The following is a 12346-nucleotide window of genomic DNA, read 5'->3' as shown; positions in this document are numbered from 1 at the left end:
CTTGAGCCTATCGCTATTCTTGAATGCTATACTATCAAATTCTTCAGAAGTAGTAATTCAGTCTTCTTCAACGTGTTGTGTTTAGTAATATTCTTAGTCGGGCTTTCTATGTACATGTTTATACTAATATCCGTACTTGGCTCCAAAAAATGCAATGCCAAACGCTCCCATACATCATGCATCTATATACATTATACATCAATCAAATCTTGGTCTCACGCCTGAGAACCCTGCATCACAACATCCCCATCCCCATCCTCATCATGAACTCCCTCCTGCGTCCCCGCCAGACTCGCCGTACCCTCCTCCCCACTCTCCTCATTCCAATTCTCGCCTCTCCAGCCCAGGCCCGCCCACTCCCTACCCGCGGTCCCCATAACAGCTTCGAAATCTACATCGGCATCGAACCACCTATCCTTCCTCTTCGTTTCTCTGACACCACCTTCGAGTGCTACACGGCTTGCTCGCGTGGTCCGACCTCTTTTGCCTCCTATCCCACCAGCACTAGTCAGTAAGCTCGACATGCGGACACGTTGTTCTTCGAGGATCTGCTCGTGGGCTACGATGCTGCGGACGTAGGGTGCTAGGTCGAGCGTGATGATGCTGAATGTGCGGTCGAACGACGATGGTGTGAGAGTGAATGAAGTGCGCTCGGGAAGGAGTTGGTCTGGCGGTGCGGCGAGAGGGTCGAGGGCTCCTGCAAAGTCAAGACGTGTGAGGGTGGTATTTGCGTGTCGGTTTCTACGATGCTGGAGTATGGCTTTTGCGTAATCGGTTTCAGTGCGTAGATGGGAGGTAGTTGATAGGCTGTGGCTTTGGGAGAGGTCCGGGTATGTACGCTGGATGAGCAGATGTGTTTGTGTGGAGAAGGCGGTGTCGAGATTCAAGAAGTCTGAGCTATGATCGACTTGGAGTAGAGGTGCGGCAAGCGTATAGCTAAGGCGTGCTTTGTCGGTAATCAGTGGCTGGGTGGAGTCGGTAGGCTGGTCAGAGCTGGACTCGTATGTGGGCAGGTCGACGCGACAGAACACGTCGGCAGCACTGAATGAGTCGGTGTAATCCTCCAGACGCGCGAGCTCTTTCAGTTGGCCAGCCCGATCCGTATTGGGTGTTCTGGATGACTGTACACCGGTTGCTTCAGAGACTCCCCACGCCGACGGGCTGATACCCCAATCAGCCCAGACTTCCTGCAATAGCTCTTCTTCTTTATCAAATACAGAGTTGGCTTGCGATTCGAAGACGTTGTGTGATAGCCAACCCATGCCAGATGTGTATGTGCCTTCACTGGCAACTCTCAATGTTTGACCGTGTTCGTCCAAGTCTCTGCCAGGTGGCCAGCGCTGGTACATCCACTCGAGGCCTCCCTTCCTATCGCCCACAGACATCTGGCACCAGAAGTCAAGTTCCATGATACTAGCTCGTAGGTCGTGGTCCTTCGATTCATACATTTCTTTCACAGTCTGCCGCTCCAAAATGTGACCTTCCCTGCCAGCAAGAACAAGCAAGTAATCTGTAGCCAAGTCCACGGGAGGGGGTGCTAGGCGAAGGACAGCTGCAAGGGGCAAGTCTTGCATGGGTATCTGTCGCTCATCGTTGCAAGTGATGACGATGGGACGCTTGGACAAGGAGGCAATCTTGGTAATCTGCGCCCAGAACTGCTGGTCTTCCTCGAAGAGTATATCAGCCTCTTCGATGAGGATCAGCGATTGCTTCTGCGAGTTGCGCGAGGCTTGTGCCATTGGTAATGTAGCCTGAGCTACGAGTGCAGGGCCTTTGCTGACTTCTGGTATCTTTGCCTTGACTTTCGGTTTGATCGCTCCGGCTCCGGTCTTGACTTGGAAAAAGGAGGTCATTGTCCCTTGTCGGCCACTGCTGATGTCCTCTTCTAGACTAGTGTCTCTGTCGGTATCGTTCGCGTCCTCGGTCGCTTGAGCAGTCTCTTGCACAGACGGTGCGTTGCGTTTGTGATTTACGAGGTGGTTCCCGGTCATATCACCGACCTTATCTTGTATGTCCTTCCCTGAACGGCGCATACCGGCGTGAATCTCGAATACTTCGAAGCCCATTTCCTTTGCGACAGCATGCACAGTCGCGCTTTTTCCGCAGCCGTGAGGACCGCTGACGAGTACGACGTTCTTGTTACGCGTCCACTGCGGTTGTCTGTAAGATCTTGGCTGTGTGAAGCTGGCCCCTTCCGCAGCTGGGAGCATGACCATGTCTTCCTCATCTTCTTCATCGTCCGCTACAATGAAATCGTCTAGAGCTTTCTTCCGCTTCTTCCGTGGCGGCTGCTTGACGTCCAACGTAGTAGCGACTTTTGCCGCGCCGCTTACAGCCATGACGGTCAGACTCTGTAACCAGTCTTTGAGAACCACTGCGTCCATGCCAGTTTGCAGAACGTGCGATGTACTCTTCGGGCAGTACTTTAGAGTCCAAGGTTGGGACTCGCATTTGGCTTCGTCAAATGGCGTGAGACAATGCTCAATTTCCCGGAACAGATCTTCGACAGCGGGGTGGGACGGCTTCTTTGGAAGCTCTGAAGAAGGTAACTGAGCCAGCAGTTGTTCACGCACCAGGCGCTGGATCTCCGACCCAGTAGTAAGTAGCCTTTTGGGCAGACGAACATCTTCAGGAGGCTCAAACTCGGAAACTGATCGACTCTCGCTCCTACTGCAACCCCGAAGGCCTCGCGCCAGCCTCGCGACCACATTCTCGTGTTCCGGTAGTATTACCACAGCTTGCTTCAGCTTGCGAGGTCTGAGTGGCAACTGCATGCACGTGGCATTGTCCAGACGCGGCGATGGGGATTCCAGGTTGCGGACATGCGCGTTCTCACAAGTGGGCCAGCAGACTTCGTTAAGACCAGATTGTTTTCCCGCATTACTTGTCTGCAATCCTCGCCTGAAAACCGGTGGGCCCTCAGGCGATGGATCTCGTCGAGTCTCGGCGCGCAGCTTTCCCGGAGTCACAGCGCTCTTCCTTGGGGTTGGAGGTGGCAATTGTGCGACGACTTTTGCTGGGAGAGCGTCATTCGGGGCTTTGCCGAGAAAGAAGGGATGTGTGCTCTTGGCCGGCCCAGCTGGTTTCGATGTCGCCTTCTTTTGAGCCGCTGGACGCGTTGCCAGCTTCTTCTTTGCGTTCAGAATTTCCTCAATCTTCTGGCCCAGAGCAGATCGGCTTGCTGCATCGGTTCCGTATCGTATGACTGTCACGGTGGGAAGTATCTTTGGTTTTGCGCGCGGGCGACCTCTTCTTTTCTTCGGTGACGCTACGGTATCGAACGCGGGTTTCGGTGGGCTTGGGACTAATCTGCCGCTCTTGGTAACTTTGATCTGCTTCTTTGGCGTTGTGTTCTGAGGGTCGTCAGCGACGGGACCGGACGGAAAGGCGGCTGCATCCAAGTCTGGCAGAGGCTGTGTGCTGGGCGCGACAGCTTGTTCTTGTGTTGCATCTACCACCATATCGCTTGTGTGAAACGCTGTTTCTAGTAACCCTTGCACCTCAATTGGCCGCGCAGCTTCGACCTGCAGTTGCTGGTGCCAATTGAATGCATTGGGCTCAGATTGCGCTGAAGTTGGTGGAATGGAAGGCTCTGGCGACGCGGTCTTCTGCCTCTTCCTCCGCTCGTGATTTGGATCGACCTCTAGTGAAGCCTCCACGGGTATGTTCGCGTTGCCCGAGCTGGCTTGATCGTTGTTCTGTATCGTCGGAGGGCGAGTGAATTGGTCTAGAGAGGCTTGGTTCTTCGCGTGAGAAGCTACCTTTTTGCTCTTTGAGGGATCGGCCTTTCGTGGCCTCTTCTTCTGTCCTTGGGTGGAATTGGCATCGGCCTCAAGGGTTTCTGGATCGTCGAGTGCATGATCGATGGGGGTTGCGTTTGCGATTGCGATTGGCGCTGGGTCTGGTACGTGACCGTCTAGGGATTAGGTAAGCGCGGGATTTGCGAGTTGTGTGGTGGCATACTGGAAGTTTTGGTAAAGAATGGATGCACGTTCTTGCCCTCTAGATTCATTGCAGATTGTACTGCTGTGAGGGCCATTTACAGATTGTGAGATTATGCGAGTGGTCCAGACATGAATGGGAAGCAGATGTAGTAGTAACAGGGTGGGGCAGGTGATTGCAATAGCCGGAGGTGCAGGGTGAAGGCGTGTGGTCGTCGTCGCCGTCAACGATGATCGAAGACACTTCCGGGGACACGCGACGTGACGCGCCGACGCGCTAAGGGCGCCACTAAGAGCCACACTTTAGCCTCCGCCAAGATTTCGCACCGCCTGCCTTTCTGCCGGAGCTCCAATCTTTTTTTCGACAGAGACTCGACCGCGCAACCACAGCACGCGCCTCACCCTACGGTTCACGCAGACCTCAGCTTATCCGACACCCGGGTCTGGCAAACATCATGTCGTTCGACCAACCGATTGGCGCTCCATTTACATTGGCGTCGCTGTCCAAGCCCATCGGCTCCACCAACGGCCATGTTCACGCTGCTGGAGTATGCAGCATTAGCGGCATAAAGAAGAGGAAGCGCACCGAGATCGCTGTCGGCGTCGATGGAGAGGGTGTGTCCATATACAGCGTAGGTACTTTTTTATTGCGACATGGGATATGCGCTCAACTCTTTCCCAGCTCCAAAATCCTCAACTCGTCACTTCCTATGCGCTACCGCCGAGCGCAACCTTCGCGGCCGCCCCGTACTCGATCTATCGCAAAGGCTCTTCGAAGACTTCGACACAGCGCTTTACCTACGTTTCCCTAGCCGCGTCGTCACCGGCCGAGAAGCCCTCACTCGTGTGCTTCCACGACAAGTCTTCTGGCGACCACACCGAGACCAGCAAGACCTCGTATACGCCCTCCGATGTTGCGCGCGTCTCGTCACTCGACTCGCTCCCTGTCGCACCTGGCGGCTCAACCAATGATGCGACGCACGATATACTGGCGACTTTCGACAATGGAGATGTCATGTCTTTGTCGGCCGATCTCCAGGACGTCCGCTGGGCCGTAAACCTGAAGGTCCTCCTGCCGTCCAGAGGCACCGACGTGGATATCGAGCACATTACCCTCGCCAGTGCCAGGTCGGTCATACGAGGGCTCCTGCGCAGCCGACAAGACATCGCTACCATCTTGGATCCCACTCCAGACGAAACCTCGGATCTTCTCGACCTTGTTCAGGTTCTCTGCATCGTCGAACGTAAAGCAGACAAAACGAGGACACTCACCCTTGTTCAAGTACAGCCAAGATCCGTCGATCTTACTACGAACCAGCTCTCGCCGCTGAAACACCTAGTTTCGTTGGACCTACCGCAACCAAGGGCCTCAGCCGCACGGGTTCCTACATCTCAGATCGCTCTATACCCTTCCAGTGGTGCCCTTCACATCTTCGCAAGCGGGAACTTGCTATCTTACGACTTGTCTGGAACCGTACCAAAGCTCCAGTCGGAATTTGCGCTTCCCGGGTCGGCTGTCGACTCTTTCCTCAGAACTTCCCAAGATGTCATCTTCACCACGTCCCAAAATACATGCCGAGTGTTCGATGTCAAGTACAACTCTTTGCAAGCTGTGCAATCCATGAGCCCTAGTCCGTCCACATCAGAGTCTCTAAGCCCATCGAAGAAGAGGAAGCATACGCAGCCCGAGAGCGACGAGCAGAAGGTTTCACCATGCAGCCTCGTGGCGTACTACGCCGACACCGGACTGATTGTTGCTGCTCGAGAGGACGAGATATTTGGTATGCAGTTTGGTGGAGCAGGATCGCGCAAACGGACCAAGACCGAAGGTACTCTTCTTATCGACGCTCTTGGCAAGGGAATCGCACCAGAATCGACTCTCAGCACAGGCGACGCTCAGAAATGGCAGGAGCGAAAATGGAAGCTCAACAAGTACGCCACAAGGGGCAAGATTGCAAAATTCGAGCGATCCTTTGCGACAGACCTGGGCATCGAAGTTGAGTCTGCCGATGCAGCTCAGAAGCACGAGAATGAGATAAATGGCGGACCCTTGACGAACGGAGGGGGTCCAAGTCTTCCTGACGATGATGCCATGGTCGTTGACAAACTCGACGATGAAACTTCCAAGGACGACCTGCCCAGATGGACAATTCCCAAAACCATTCCTGGCCACCAACGACAGCAATACCGTCAGTATGCACTATACGCATTGAGTAAGATTTTCTATCTGGTAGATGCCACCGAAGAGGAATCACAGGGACAGTTGAGGGTCGGCTTCTTCCCACCCAACGTTTTCCAGTGGCTCCTACAGATTGGACATCTTACCAAGGAGTCCATCCGCAGATCCCTCTTTGATGGAACAAACGAGCAAATGCAGTCAGCTTCCGCTATCGTGGATGGGGATATCGTCAAGGCTTTGGTCGAATACGATCCCGATCTGCACATCCTCTCGGCAGTACTCAATCACACTCAGTTCCTCCCAGTGGGCGAGGTCGTTCAAGCTATCAAGCTTCTTATCCAAAGTATAGATGACGAGCCAAAGGATAATGAAGCAACAAAGCTTTTGACGAATGGCACCAATCCATCAGACGACGACATGGACCTGGACTTTGCTACCGAGCTCGAAGCAGCCTCGCACGAAATCGATCATGCCTTGTCAGTGCTTGACCATGGTCTGTTGACGCGCAGCCACACACTGCGACCCGCTCTGATTCGGCTCCATACCTTCTCAGCACCAATAGTCAGTGCAACTCTTCGCTCAATGTTGCCGCGGCGAGACCTCGAATCGCTGATTCGCCTTTTGCATCTGGAGTTGAAGAACGGTGGGTGGTCTTCGCCACTGGGCTTTGTAGAGACAGAGTTGCCTCATGCTGAGAACTCAGGCGATGACCCTGACGACCATGCAGTCGCCATCATTGCTTCTCTTCTCTCTACCACTCTCGACGCCATTGGCGCAGGAGCTTGGTTGGCTTCTGTCGGCACAGTCTCCGCCTCAGAAACCGGAGAAGACATGCTCAAATCGTTGAACCGGGATGCATCTGTAGCACTGAGTGGTTTCTTCGAAGCTCACTTCATACGTGGTCTACTTTCAGAGTTCCTACGCTACGCTTCCACTGTACCGACATCGAAGAAGCCCTCTAACAAGACTTTGGAGGTACAAGGCAAACCATTCGGTGTCGCGAGCAAGCTTAGTGGAGAGGAAGATTTGCCTATGCTGCCGCTTGGAGCCAAGGCAGACCAGGGCGTGGAGAAGATGAAGAGCGGCAAGGGAGGAAAGAAGGAGCCGCGAAGCAAAAGAGAGATGGGTATGCTGATCAGCAAACGCGTGCCGAAGTACAGCTTCGAGCGCATTGTTGTATAGGGCATTGCTTTTGAAGTTTGTATATAGCAGCATATACCACAGATCGTACGAACTACCAAGCATCTTCTTTTCGGCGTTACCAATACAGATAGCCCGGACGAATCTGATGAACCTTCGCGTGCCCATGCCGTATGCCGACTTTGCGACATTGCGACATTGCAATTACAAGCGGATGATAACCCAGACCGAAGGCCCGAATGGCTGGGAAGTCCCTGTGACTAACCTTTAGATCTGTCTTAGCGCGCGGCTTGGCCACTCACATCACGGACCATGACGTCGACCGCGCGCGTGAAAAATGCCGAACGCGGCGCGACTCTCGGGTGCGGAAGATCGGTGGCCCCTATGGGGATTCGTTGGGCGATCTAGCCTTGAAGGACTCTCAATAATGTCTTAACTGTTGCTGGATTCATCTCTCGCTACCTGCTCATCTACCTGGGTAGTCGATTGAACTCACAGCGCCACAATGGCGTCTACCGCGACGGGCCGGAATGTTGCGGATAAGGAAGAGGTGGATTCCACGAACACAGCAGGGGAATCACCACGCGGCGAGCAGGGGCAGTCGGACGATTACCACCAAGATGCGACACTCACGGAGGACAGAGCAGATGGAGAGAAGAAAGAGAAGAAGCCGTCAAAACTCAAAGCAGCGTGGACTAAACTCGGTCTCGATCCGGGCACGCTCATGATGATGGGCAAGGCGGCACTGCCTCCGACAATTTGCCTTGCGATGTATCAGGCGACGCCCGTTGCGCAATACTTCACTACGTTGGGCTACCTGACTGCTATTATCAGTATCCTAGGGTTCTGCATCATGCCGCGCGCAAAGTTCATTCAGACGATGACGATGAACATATTGGCGACGTGTGTTGGTTCGGCTCTCGCTATGCTCATGGTTTGGTCGGGAGTCAAAGCCCGACAACATACGACTGTACCTGGAGCACCACCACAACGTTACAACTCTTCGCAGTCGGCAGTCCTTGGAGTGTGGCTTTTCTTCCAAATCTATGTTATCAATGCTATGAAGGCGAAGTTTCCCCAACTGGCTTTTCCGGCAATCATTTACGCAATTCAGGTCAATGTTGCAGCGACTAATGGCTTCTTGTTTCAAACAGTACCGCAATGCGAGTCCTTCATCAGAAGACTGCTAGTGGCATTCTTGACTGGTTTCGCGATCGCAACCGGAGTGGCCCTATTCATCTTCCCTGTTACATCGCGCAAGGTGGTGATGAAGGAAGCAGCAGGATACATTGGCTTGTTGCGGGGGACGCTCGGCGCGCACAAGAATTACATCCACAGTCTGGAAACAAGCGATATGTTCGGCGAAAAGTACGTGCCAGAGGACGGAGATGGGAAGAAGAAGGCGAAACCCAGGCCGGAAGTAGCGGCCATCAAGAAGATGACTGGTTCACTGCAGGCTTTGCACGGCAAGCTTACAGCGGACCTACCGTTTGCAAAGCGCGAGATCGCATACGGAAAACTCACGCCAGACGACCTCGAAGGCATGTTCAAGAACTTGAGGGCGATCATGCTTCCAATCTTGGGTCTCGCCTCAGTTATGGATCTTTTCGAGCGGGCAGCTGAAATCAACCACTGGGATGGACAAGAAGACGAACATGACGAGGAGATCAGAAGGCAAACCGTTCAGGAATGGAACAACATGTTTCAATTTGTTCATGAACCGTTCAACAACATTTTCCAGGCTCTCGATGATGGACTTGCACACGTCATGTTCAAATTACAGCTGGCCAAGCCGCCGAAAAAGAAGAAGGGCCAGAACCAGGATGATGCTGAGGCGAAGGGTGACGCTATCAAACCAGGAGAACCGGGTTTCGCGGAGTACATGCAGAAGCAAGCCGACGCTTTCTTCAGCAGGAAGGAACCTACTTTGCGCCATTGGGTCGAGACCAAGGGTATCAAGCTTCGCGACGATTACTTTTCGTCTCCATCAGCACTTGACGAAGAAACTCTGAAGCTCATGCCGAGCATCACCACACGCAATCGGGACCAACGACAGCTCTTCATGGTGCTCTACGTCATGTTTCTGCTCAACTCCATAAGCCGATCCGTGATTGAATTCGTCAAATTCGCAGATGAGCGCGATCAAGCGACTTTGAAAAGCAAGTTCATCTGGCCGGGTGGACGGCGTTTCAAGAAATGGGCGAAGAGCATCTTCGCGAGCCAGGACTCCACCTCCGATGATGAGACGACAGTTGCGGGTTTCGACAGGAGCAACACGACTGTCTACATGGGCGAAGCGTATAAAGAGAAGAAAGACCCTGAGCATCTGCCGCCTACAAACGCATGGCAGAAGTTTGGCAATGGCGTACGTGGCATTTCACGTTTCCTGCGAAGTGATGAGTCGGCTTTTGGTTTCCGTGCTGCGTGTGCGACGATGAGTATAGCTGTTGTCGCTTTCCTCCGTCCAACGCAACAGTTTTTCGTCGAGCAGCGCCTGGTCTGGGCGCTGATTATGGTTGCCATTTCTATGACCCCGACAGCGGGTCAATCAATCTTCCAGTTCATACTCAGGATCGCAGGTACCGCCGTCGCAATGATCGTAGCCTGGCTCATTTGGTACATTCCCGGGCAACAAACTGCGGGTATCCTCGTTTTCCTTTGGTTCTTCGTCGCAATCGGCTTCTACATCCCATTAAAACGCATGGATCTCGTCATCGTCGGAATGATCAGTGTGGTCACTGCTACTATGATCGTCGGTTATGAACTCCAAGTTCGCAAGATTGGAGAACAAGCCGCGACAGCAACAACAGGACAACCTGCATACCCCATCTACACACTCGGCCCCTACCGCCTTGCCACTGTGGTCGGTGGTCTAGCTGTCGCCTTCTTCTGGACTATCTTTCCTTACCCCATCACCGAGCACTCTGCGCTCCGACAGAAACTTGGTGGCGCGCTATACCTTTCCGCAAATATGTACAGCATCATGCACGAACAGGTCATGGGCCGCATCCGCGGTGAGCTAGGCGGCGACGAAGAGACTGACAAAGAGAGTCCAGGCTACCAGCTTGTCAAGGCTCGGAATAAGGTCTTCGCCAAACAGATGCTCACCCTGCAAGGACTGAAGATGCATGCCGGATTTGTCAAGTGGGAGTTCCCACTTGGAGGCAAGTTTCCCAAAGAAGAGTACGAGAAAATCATTGGTTACGTCGAGAAGTACGTATTACCCCCAACAATGCAGCACTGTAATGGATTGAGCATAACTAACAACACACATCAGCATCGTAAACTACACGGCCCTCCTAGGCTACGCCTCCCAAGCTTTCACCCACCCCTCCCTTAACCATCAATCCGCCGACCCCACATCCCCCGAAACAGAAGAGGCCGCCTTCCCTGACCACCACTCCGCGCAATGGTTCAACGACTTCCGCCGCGTCATCCTCTCCGCGAAAGTAACTTCGCATGAGATTACCTCATTACTCGCAATGCTCTCTTCCAGCGTCACAAACGCTCAGCCCTTGCCTCCTTATCTACACGCCCCACCAGGTGGGCAGCTCAGCCGGAAACTAGAAATGGTAGACCCAGAGATCTTGAGCTTGAGACACATCGCCGAGCCAGGTTACGCGGCGTTTGCGGTCATGAGTATAAGTACGAGATGTATACACATGGATATTGAACGGTTGTTGAAGGCCGTCAAGGGGTTGGTGGGCGAGTTGGACTTCTCATTCCATGTCGTTAGCACGAAGGATGCTGCGAGTTCGGATGACACGCTTGTTAAGAGGAGTTCGAGGAAGCAGGATTAGACATGTTATAGATTGTACAGCTTTTGTAATATTTGGTAAGGGGAAAGAGATTCACACGATTGTATATAAGGCTGGGCAACGTTGGTTATGACAAAAGTGTAATAATAACAGGGGGCGTCCCCATCCATACGAAGAATCTAGCTAAAGAGCGACGAGAAGACATCATCGCCAACCGTGTTACACCACATCACCTCTCTCTCGTCAGCGGGCATCGGAGTGTTGGACCCGGCGCCGCTGACTCGAGAAATCCGAACATTGACCAGAGAGCACCAAACCATTCTCGCAGAAACGCTCGCCGTATCGTCCTCAAGTTTGAGCAAGAATTTACTGGCAAGTACCAACAGCCCTCGCGGAGAAGATGGGCTTGTTAGGTCCGAATGTACCGCAACGACCGGTGACGTCGTAGACGATGCTGTTGACGCTCGAGCAAGTGTTGTCAGAGTAGGCAACGACTGACACGATCAGATTAGTTCTCATCATCCCGAAACCAATTACTTCATTCAAGGCAACTCACGAGTGCAACCAGCAGGCAGCGCCGGCAAGTCTGTAGGGAGGATCAACGCGGAGTCTGTGTTTCCGCTGAAGATGGGCGAGGTAGGGAAGCAGGAGCCATCGGCGGGGATGTAAGCGGTCGTCACGGCGATACCGCTGTTGCAGCCTGGGCCAGAGTAGAACTTGAGAGGGATAGTGTCAAGGCGCTTGCTCATCTCCGTTGGGGCAGCGCTGATGCTGACGGCAGCGATGAGGAGGGCGATGGTGGTGGTGAGCTGCATTTTGAAGGGTGTGTGGGGTTGGTTTGCTTGAGCGAAGTGTAGTTGAAGGTGTTAATGATACTGTTGTGATGAAGACTAGATGATGGGTAGATGCTGTATTATTTATACTTTGTCGTGAGGCTCATTTCCTGGGCCAGGTATGCCTAGCTGTTCACAAAGTTTCGTTAGCCTACCTCTGCTGACACGAAGGATGCCTCTTCGCACGGACATCTCAACGAAGTTTGCATGGCCTATGGATCTCTTGAAGATGTTGGTGTGAATAGATACGAGGGCTGACGTCTGGCGATGTCGGCCTACGGCGCAGGTATCATGGTGGATCAAGCTCCCACATCCGACCCTGCGAGATATCATTGGTCGTCCACTGGATAGGGTTCTGGGAGGTCTGGCTCCAGGCCAAAAGAGGCGTTATTTCCAACATCTATGTGACTAGGCTGGTGCCTTCGCGATGCTGTTGAGAGCTTGGGATGCACATTTTCGCCTCACCGCCAGTAGTCAATCGTGTTGGTGGTGAGC

The 12346-nt window shown here is 53.3% G+C and overlaps 4 protein-coding genes across 4 annotated transcripts; 2 read left to right on the top strand and 2 right to left on the bottom strand.

Annotated features, from left to right (window-relative positions):
• Positions 1-215: 215 nt before the first annotated feature.
• On the bottom strand, positions 216-4012 carry J4E85_003085 (uncharacterized protein; the record flags this gene model as incomplete). The annotated part of the gene is made up of 2 exons (XM_051467358.1): positions 216-3916; positions 3964-4012. The coding sequence occupies 2 exons, from the start codon at positions 4010-4012 to the stop codon at positions 216-218; spliced, it is 3750 nt and encodes a 1249-aa protein (XP_051328517.1).
• A 384-nt stretch (positions 4013-4396) lies between these two features.
• Positions 4397-7302, top strand: J4E85_003084 (uncharacterized protein; the record flags this gene model as incomplete). The annotated part of the gene is made up of 2 exons (XM_051467357.1): positions 4397-4573; positions 4624-7302. The coding sequence occupies 2 exons, from the start codon at positions 4397-4399 to the stop codon at positions 7300-7302; spliced, it is 2856 nt and encodes a 951-aa protein (XP_051328516.1).
• Positions 7303-7765: 463 nt separating this feature from the next.
• On the top strand, positions 7766-11060 carry J4E85_003083 (uncharacterized protein; the record flags this gene model as incomplete). The annotated part of the gene is made up of 2 exons (XM_051467356.1): positions 7766-10473; positions 10538-11060. The coding sequence occupies 2 exons, from the start codon at positions 7766-7768 to the stop codon at positions 11058-11060; spliced, it is 3231 nt and encodes a 1076-aa protein (XP_051328515.1).
• A 324-nt stretch (positions 11061-11384) lies between these two features.
• On the bottom strand, positions 11385-11833 carry J4E85_003082 (uncharacterized protein; the record flags this gene model as incomplete). The annotated part of the gene is made up of 2 exons (XM_051467355.1): positions 11385-11512; positions 11575-11833. The coding sequence occupies 2 exons, from the start codon at positions 11831-11833 to the stop codon at positions 11385-11387; spliced, it is 387 nt and encodes a 128-aa protein (XP_051328514.1).
• Between the last annotated feature and the right edge of the window lie 513 nt (positions 11834-12346).

This window comes from Alternaria conjuncta (assembly GCF_024043145.1).
Source record: "Alternaria conjuncta strain BMP 0040 chromosome Unknown scaffold_4, whole genome shotgun sequence".
In the NCBI taxonomy this organism is placed as follows: Eukaryota; Fungi; Ascomycota; class Dothideomycetes; order Pleosporales; family Pleosporaceae; genus Alternaria; species Alternaria conjuncta.
The sequence above is the reverse complement of the archived record's forward strand: the minus strand, read 5'-3'. Positions and strand labels throughout refer to the sequence as shown.